General features: G+C 39.9%; 2 protein-coding genes across 2 annotated transcripts in view; both read left to right on the top strand.

Moving 5' to 3' along the window:
* The window catches only part of polr2g (RNA polymerase II subunit G), a 4,802-nt gene extending 3,841 nt beyond the window's left edge, over positions 1 to 961 (top strand). Inside the window, exons 7-8 of the mRNA XM_008420354.1 lie at positions 415 to 448; positions 653 to 961. Coding sequence (XP_008418576.1) covers positions 415 to 448; positions 653 to 666 — 48 coding nt within the window. The 3' untranslated portion in view covers positions 667 to 961. The remainder of the gene's footprint in view (positions 1 to 414; positions 449 to 652) is intronic.
* Positions 962 to 1,145: 184 nt separating this feature from the next.
* eef1g (eukaryotic translation elongation factor 1 gamma) lies at positions 1,146 to 7,777 on the top strand. The gene is made up of 10 exons (XM_008420355.2): positions 1,146 to 1,212; positions 2,037 to 2,195; positions 2,473 to 2,536; positions 2,963 to 3,105; positions 3,218 to 3,361; positions 3,450 to 3,579; positions 3,845 to 4,049; positions 4,878 to 5,050; positions 6,056 to 6,180; positions 7,423 to 7,777. Exons 1-10 carry the CDS (start codon positions 1,201 to 1,203, stop codon positions 7,579 to 7,581), a joined length of 1,314 nt encoding a protein of 437 aa, XP_008418577.1. The 5' UTR covers positions 1,146 to 1,200; the 3' UTR covers positions 7,582 to 7,777.
* Positions 7,778 to 8,371: the final 594 nt, after the last annotated feature.

The following is an 8,371-nucleotide window of genomic DNA, read 5'->3' as shown; positions in this document are numbered from 1 at the left end:
AATAATTATGTGATCGGTATCGGTGATCGGTATCTGTGATCTGCCCTCATGGGTGATCGGTATCGGCAGGAAAAAAACCTGATCGGCACATCTCTACAATTTATCCATGTATTGTAGTATAAGGTCAATTTGCTGTGCATCCATGTGGTTAATATTCTGTGCAAGAAGTTTGTTAAAGGCCTATTTAGGTTGAATGAGGRGAAATATTAGATCAGCCTCTGTTCAGAAATTTGCATTTAGCTCATGTTCTTACCAGAGTGATTTGGTTGTTGTTCTGAACAGCCAATGAAAGTTTTATTTTGCCAAGTTGCTCAGCTGCCTCCACGTCATTACCYATTATTGTCATTAGACAAGAAATGTCATGCGGTCCTGCTTCGGTCTAACTGATGCTTAAAAAAAACATTTGTTTTTCAGTTCGCAATTGGATCTCTCATGGATGACTATCTGGGTGAGTGTTTTGATCAGACCAGTTGTCAATGTGCTCATTAGTGTGCACATAATGATTGCATTTGAATTAAACATGTCTTATTTTGCATATGCAGAATTTTTCAAGCTAATTTGGTTTTCAAACCATTATTTTAAAAAACGTTGTGCAGTTGAAATGTTTTTTCTTTGCATAGATGGTAAGGTAAYATTTTTACTTCCTTCTCAGGTCTTGTGAGCTGATTACAGCTTCAGAGTGGCGTGTCATGGGGATTTTTTGCATCAATCTTCTTTTGTATATACTTATTTTTACTCTTGTATGTATAGGGTGCTTCAACAGTTGTTACCGATCAGTTGTTYTTTGCATTCTACATTTGYTGTTTAATATAACTCATGTAAGAACTCAAGCAAATACTGGTGTCAAGATTAACACATCTTGTTGATTGTTAGAGTGGCCCACAGGAAACAATTAGTTCATGTAGAAATTGTTTTTTTTTTGTATGTGGACTGTAATAATAAAGTATTTTATTCATTCTTATATCTTTGTATAATTGTCTGCATCTCACTATGTTAGCTCTTTTGAAAATAACTATTTTGATGTAGTTATCGCATGTTAAAATACGTTTGTAAACGTGGCAAACTTTAAAAATAGGAATTTTCAATGCTTTGACATGTGGCTCGACGTGTGAACGCGGAATTTTCAGGGGCGCGCACGTCTCGTGGCCGTAAATACGTAGGTGGAGCGCGCCGGCGTTCTTTCTTTCTCTCGTCCTGAAGATGGCGGCAGGGGTGAGTAAGATGGAGAGCTATTAGCAATGGAGCTTGCTTTAAAATTCACTGTCACAATCAGACCGAAATCARAGCCATCGTTGCGTTTAGARCGCATGTTTTTAARATAACAACGTTACGCCGCTGTTTGCTTGATGATAAGYGTTTTATTTCCAAAGAATTTAATACAGTTTTCTGTATGTGGCTAGCTTTTGCTACCCCAACGAAGCATTGAAAGTGCTGGCCCTGGGTTATGCCACGTTACCTTAACTGCTCGAGATCACTTGAATCGCGTTTTTTGGTTGCCAGGTGATTTCTTTAATTCTAGTAGAGAAACTGTTCCGTGCKAAGTTTGGCTTGTGAATTTTGTGAACTGGTAATTAGCTTTTATGGGGGAATGTATAGGTAGATAATGTTTAAATTATGCCACGAGCCGCTTGAACATGGATAGTTGATCTATATTTTTTAAATCRGTCGCTGCCGGTTTTCATTTTGGCACCATAAAATTGTCTGAACTGCGGTGTCTGCATTGTCATCTTTAAATGAACGATGAGCTCACAGAGTGGATTCCTTCATTCATTGAGTGAAGGCACCAGTGGCTCAGTTTCTGCTCACCACTTGGTTTTTTGGGTTGACATTTTGAGTTCGTTTGCTAAAGCTTCTAGTCAGTGAATTTTAAATGCTAAAACATAACGGAGCCCAACAATATATTGTTTTCAATGAAARTGCTACAAAGCTAAATTATTTTCCAGGAGAAATAAATGTTAGTGGATTACTTTTGCAAATGKTTTTTAAATTGTGTGTGTAAATAAATGTTCCTCTACCCCCCTCTCTTTTTTTTGTAGACTCTGTACACATACCCAGACAACTGGAGGGCATTCAAGGCCCAGATTGCTGCCCAGTACAGCGGCGCTCGCCTCAAGGTGGCCAGCAACCCTCCTGCCTTCACCTTTGGGCAGACGAACCGTTCCCCTGCCTTCATCAACAACTTCCCTTTAGGCAAGGTGAGTAAAACTGGTTAGTCGAAAGAATTTGGCTGGTGCCTTTTCATCTTTTATGTCAGCGTGACCTCTGGTGTTTAAACATGTCACACGCAGTGTCTTCTTGACATTTCATTAACTGCWTGGCCATACTTCTGCTGAATAAATCATTGAAATTGGATGAGACATGCTGTCTCCATGAAGGCAAGGCAGCTGTAATAATCTTGACTACAGTTGTGATGTATAACATGTTGYTCGAAACCATTWAATTTTCAAATATAAATTCTGTCTCTGTCTTTAGGTACCCGCCTACCAGGGTGATGACGGCTTCTGTCTGTTTGAGAGTAATGCCATTGCTCACTACTGTAAGTGTCATGCTTTTAACTTGGATTTAAATATTGTTATATGTTGCACTGAAACATTGCAAAAGGAATTGCTTAAGCATTTCTATTAATAGAATTTGAAACGGTATTCACTTTGCAACTAAAGTAGAGCAAAGGTAGAAATAYGACAAATGTGACTCYGCAATATTGGGAACACGTGAAAATTGACCATTGTAGATATTATTAACCAAAACTTTTACTTTTTTATGATCATGATGTCTCTTATCACTCCACACCAAGCTTTACTTTGCCACTAAATCAAGTTGTGTGTTGTATATGTTTAAACTTCGCCAACCCTACATGAAGGAGCTCATGCTTTGAAAGACCACAGTGGACAAAGTGATATTTAAAAAATAATTCACGAGCCCGTTTAATTTGAACATGATTGTTTTTGCCGTGTCATTGCAGTGAGCAATGATGCCCTGCGCGGCGCCACTCCTCAGGCTGCTGCCCAGGTGCTGCAGTGGGTGAGCTTTGCTGATTCAGAGATCATCCCTCCAGCCAGCGCATGGGTCTTCCCCACTCTAGGAATCATGCAGTTCAACAAGCAGGTACGCAGCTCAACACTATACTGGTCAGAGACGTGACCCACTTGTCTGTTGGTACCTACTAGGGATGGAACCTGGTGGTCATGCAGAGTAAAGGTTTTCTGCGTGTGTTCAGGCCACAGAGCAGGCCAAGGAGGATGTGAAGAAGGTCTTCACGGTGCTGAACCAACACCTCACCACCCGCACTTTCCTCGTGGGAGAGAGAGTGAGCCTGGCGGACATTACTGTGGCCTGCTCCATGGTTTGGCTCTTCAAGCAGGTTTGATATACACGGATTTCCACACGAGGGTCATTGCCATTTCTTACTACCCTGATTGATCCGATTTAATTTTGCGTGTGCTCTGCAGGTGTTGGAGCCGTCCTTCCGCCAGCCTTATCCCAACGTGACCCGCTGGTTTGTCACCTGCGTCAACCAGCCTCAGTTCAAGGCTGTTCTCGGAGAAGTCAAGCTGTGTGAAAAGATGGCCCAGTTTGATGGTGAGTTAGCAAAGAGACCAGAGGGGGATTCCTCAGAAAATGCAATGAGATGTCATTTGTTAAATTTATCATTTGTTTAGCTGTCTGGAGATTTTGATTTATGCTCCATGTAAATCAAACACATCTGCAAACACCAGCACTCTGGGAAATGCATTAATATTTCTATAAACATTTCAAGGTTCGTCTACAGTCAGCCAGAGAAATATTTTGCTATTTTTTTTTTTTTTTTAAATGGGACATGAGAGCTATTTTTCTCTTCTTCCAGCCAAGAAGTTTGCTGAGATGCAGCCCAAGAAAGAAACCCCAGCCAAAAAAGAAAAGGCTGGAAAAGAGGCAGCCAAACCCCAGGAGAAGAAAGAAAAGAAAAAGGAGGAGAAGAAGCCTGCTCCAGAAGAAGAAATGGACGACTGTGATGCTGTTTTGGCTGCTGAGCCCAAAGCCAAGGACCCCTTCGCACTCCTGCCAAAGAGGTAGATATCCAGAGAAATGCCTCAGTTGACGTGTAAAATGGGGATTTTGTTACAGCTCACCGCAGTTGGAAGGTCTGATGGCAAACTGAAGGTTTAATCGCAGTGATTAACGTGTAAAGTGAAGTCAGGACTTTGGAAGGAAGTTGTAGTGGTTGATGGAAGTAAGAATAATTAATCCAGATGGGAAAAAATGGCTGCTCCCCTGTCATTGGGCAAGGCAGTGTCCTGCCATGGCACGAAGTCTTAATCTGACAGGGGGAGATGAAGTAAAGACCACATTCATCCCAGTCGACTCTGATCAGTGAGGTAAAGGCTGGTTCATGCTGTGGTCACAATGACCTTGAATCTCAAATTGAGCTTGACTGTAAACATGGACAATCAGAGAGCTGTGTGTTGTTCGTTACAGCCAGCAAACATTTTCCATATCTTGTCGAACATAAAAAAGAAAAAGCTCTGGGTCAAGTTCAGTTATAGAATACATTTCCAACAAAAGCCTTTGTGTTTGGCAGGTTTATTTGAATAGCGTTTGCTGATGCAATAAAATACAAGAGGATTTAGAAAAGACAATAAAATGGCCGAAGCGACTAAGGCTGAGCCAAAACTGTTTAGGTCAACATGCACTACAAGCCAGTCTATAAAAATGTCTTTAGTAGATTTAAAATGTTTAGTGGCAGATTGTTCCACCGTCCCAGAGAAGTCATCTTGACTTAAGCTTAGATCTTGGATACATTCATACCTGAATGTGTTCTCTAAAAAAATAAAAAACCACTATTTACTCCAGCTGGGTGCACTGGAGGCACACCTAATTTCTGTCCGTCTGTCTTGCAGCGCATTTGTCATGGACGAATTCAAGAGGAAGTATTCCAACGAGGACACCATGACGGTAGCGCTTCCTCACTTCTGGGAGAACTTTGACAGAGAGGGCTACTCAATCTGGTATGCTCAGTACAAATACCCCGAGGAGCTCACGCTCGCCTTCAAGAGCTGCAACCTTATCACAGGTGAGACTCGGCAGGAGTGGCTCATTTCAAAGGATTGTTTTTGAATGCTTGCCATCTCATTTGGAAGAACACGTTTATCGTTTTAGCAATGACCGAATGTCATTGCATGTTACGGTTTGACTCGCAGAGCTGCACTTGCCGATCAAATGGAAGAATGTTGGACTCTGAAAAATGTCTATAGTTGAGACTGTCAACACTGTGCAGCAAAGTCCTGTTAAACCACTGGATTTATGTATTTTTTTTCTACTGTTGTCATTGAATTAGAGGTACAATATAATCTTTTTGAGTTTTTTTTTTTTTTTTTTCCCGGTCAGTTTTTAAATTTAAAATACCCGTTCCCCGCCTTCAGCATGCCGTGCAACAAGTTATAGACTGCAGCTTCCAACAAGCTTTCAGATTAATTGTCTTTCAGTGATCAACCATGATAAAGAAAACCTGAAATTTAGTATAATGGCTTTTTGAAGAAAGTTTTTAGAGAAAATTCCCATGATGGAATTTTAGATTATGCAGTTCATCCGGGGTGGTTTTGAGTTTTTGCGTAGTCGTCGTCTGGCCTATTTATCTGAAACAAACAAGACAAAGATAAATAGTTGTAGGAACTCGGATGCGAAATGATCAGAAGCCTCAGTAATGGGAGCTAAAGGTTTCCCCACCCCTGTCATTGGGCAAGGCAGTGTCCTGTCATGGCATCAAGTCTTAATCTGACAGGGGAAGATAAAGCAAAGACCATTTTCATCCCAGTCGACTCTGATCGGTGAGTGAAAGGCTGGTTCATGCTGTGGTCACAGCAAACCACACCTAACACGGCAGTGATGCTTCAGTTGTAACCAAATCTAGGCTGGCACAAGTTTAACTGAACAGGATTATCCGACAAGTAGTCAGTCTTGTTCCTCCTGGTCTTTCATCAGGCAGATTGACAGATTTCATCTCTTGGTAGGAAAGACTAAGAAACAATGTTGTGGTAATATACCTTGTGTGTTTCAAATGCCTCTCTGGCTTTTCCAGGCATGTTCCAGCGCCTGGACAAACTGAGAAAGAATGCCTTTGCCAGCGTCATCTTGTTCGGCACCAACAACGACAGCAGCATCTCTGGCATCTGGGTCTTCAGAGGCCAGGAGCTGGCTTTCACTGTAAGTATAATGAACATAAACTTTCATTTCACAGTGCTTCAGGTAGAGAGTCAACAAAAACTTGACTTTTTTTAAAGTTTATCTCAGCATATCGATCTCATCTTGGCTACTGATTTCAGTTGATCTTTAGTTTCAATGCTTAACTTGGATAACACAATGTTGAGCATGTTTGGAATGGAAATTTTCCAAACGTGCATATACAGAAAAACAAAACAAATGCTTGGCAACAGAAAATATGAACAGAGGAAAATACCACAGATCTTTGGTGATATCAGACTTTTCAACAGTAACTACAACATGCACTCAAAGGCAGGTTACAGGCTCATATTTAATGTAATAAAATACTCTCAGTCTCTACTGTGCTTTGCCTGTAAATGTTGCGTTTTGTTTTTTTTATCGTTGAAGTCCAGTGCCACATATCTGAAACAAACAGGATCAGAATAAATAGCCATAGAAATTCAGATGCAACATGAACAGAAACGTCACTAATGGGAGCTAAAGGTTTCCCCACCCCTGTCATTGGGCAAGGCAGTGTCCTGTCATGGCATCAAGTCTTAATCTGACGGGGGAAGATAAAAATAAAGATCATATTCATCCCAGTCGACTCTGATCAGTGAGTGAAAGGCTGGTTCATGCTGTGGTCACATCCTCTATTCAATAGGATGTTTTTTTTTTTTTTTCATGTTAAATCGTCATGGTAATGACATCAATGATGAAACACCTTATTTGACTGCAGGGTATTTTCTATCAATACAGGATTTTCCATTTAAAAAGAAACTTAATTCTTTCCAAAAGTCAAATTTCTTTGTCCTACAAACAATAGGAGTGAAATTTTAGCTTTTTAAAAAGTGCGATTACGGATGTATATAAATGGTTATTACACAAAGATTCAACAGCACTAGTGTTCATGATCTTTTATTCATAATGTACAACATAATATAATCTTGCTCAAAATAATTGAATCTGTCCAAATTTGAATTGTTTGGCTAAAAGCCTGGTCGTTGTCTCTTGTGCCACAGACGTTGTTTTAGTGTATACTGTGTACCAGTTGTGTTGGACTGCAAATCTTTTTCAACCCCCTTTTGTTTAAAATGTTTCATACATGAATATAAACTGGTTTTGCTTTTCTTTTCTTTTTTCCAGAAAATATTGAAAATGTAATCTGATGGTGGGAGTTGCATGTTTATCTTGTACAACCCAAGAGTTCCTCCCTTTAACTTTTCCTTTTTCTTGCTCTCTTAGCTGTGTCCAGACTGGCAAATTGACTATGAATCATACGACTGGAGGAAGTTGGATCCAGAAAGCGAGGAGTGTAAGACCATGGTTAAGGAGTACTTTGCCTGGGAAGGAGATTTCAAGCATGTGGGTAAAGCTTTCAACCAGGGCAAGATCTTCAAGTAAAAGGACATGGAAGGCAGTGGAACTAAAGCACTTTGTGCTCCTGCTCTCAACACTTAAAAATACTGGACTTTCAGCCACATGTGCTTACTTTGCTGCAAAATGACAGTGTTTGAAGACGAGTGAATTCTCAATGGCCCCCAAACTGGTTTTTCTGTTGTTTTGACTTGCAAAAATAAAAGCATTTTCCTCAATGTCATGTGGAGAATTTGAATTCTGTGGTTTACAGCTTCGCTACTAAAATTTTGCATTTTTCTTTGCCGTTTACATTTTAATACATTTTAGATGAGTGTTTAATCCATAAACATAGCAGTGATCTGTTATCTATGTTAAAAAACATAATTGGATGCTACTTCATTGATTTAGAAATATTTAGAGCAGTAAAGTAACTATTGCTTTAGCTTTTGTTGGTGGCAATTTACATTGACTATAGACCACTATGAAGAGGGATTAAAAGAAAATGCAGTCATTGTGTAATTACCTGAAAATTCTTGCAGTTTTCAGCTCGGGTGCAGAGTATACTTGAGGCCTTTATGTTAACCAATCTTTCCTTAAACATTTTTGTTTTAAATTTCTTAAATCCTAGATGACTGCTGTTAGTCAGGTTGAGCCCAAATGAACCTGTCGTGGAAAAATTCTTTAACAAAGGTTGGAGAAACTTAAATGAAAGATCAATATTTGTCTTATAAAAGGATTTATTTGAAGGCTCTGACGCTGGAAATCAGAGAAGCAGAGCCCTGGAATGAAGTTGTACATAATCCTTTATATGCTTCACAGTTAACCACACACACAC

The sequence above is a fragment of the Poecilia reticulata genome, linkage group LG10 (genome assembly GCF_000633615.1).
Source record: "Poecilia reticulata strain Guanapo linkage group LG10, Guppy_female_1.0+MT, whole genome shotgun sequence".
NCBI lineage: Eukaryota > Metazoa > Chordata > Actinopteri > Cyprinodontiformes > Poeciliidae > Poecilia > Poecilia reticulata.
The sequence above is the reverse complement of the archived record's forward strand: the minus strand, read 5'-3'. Positions and strand labels throughout refer to the sequence as shown.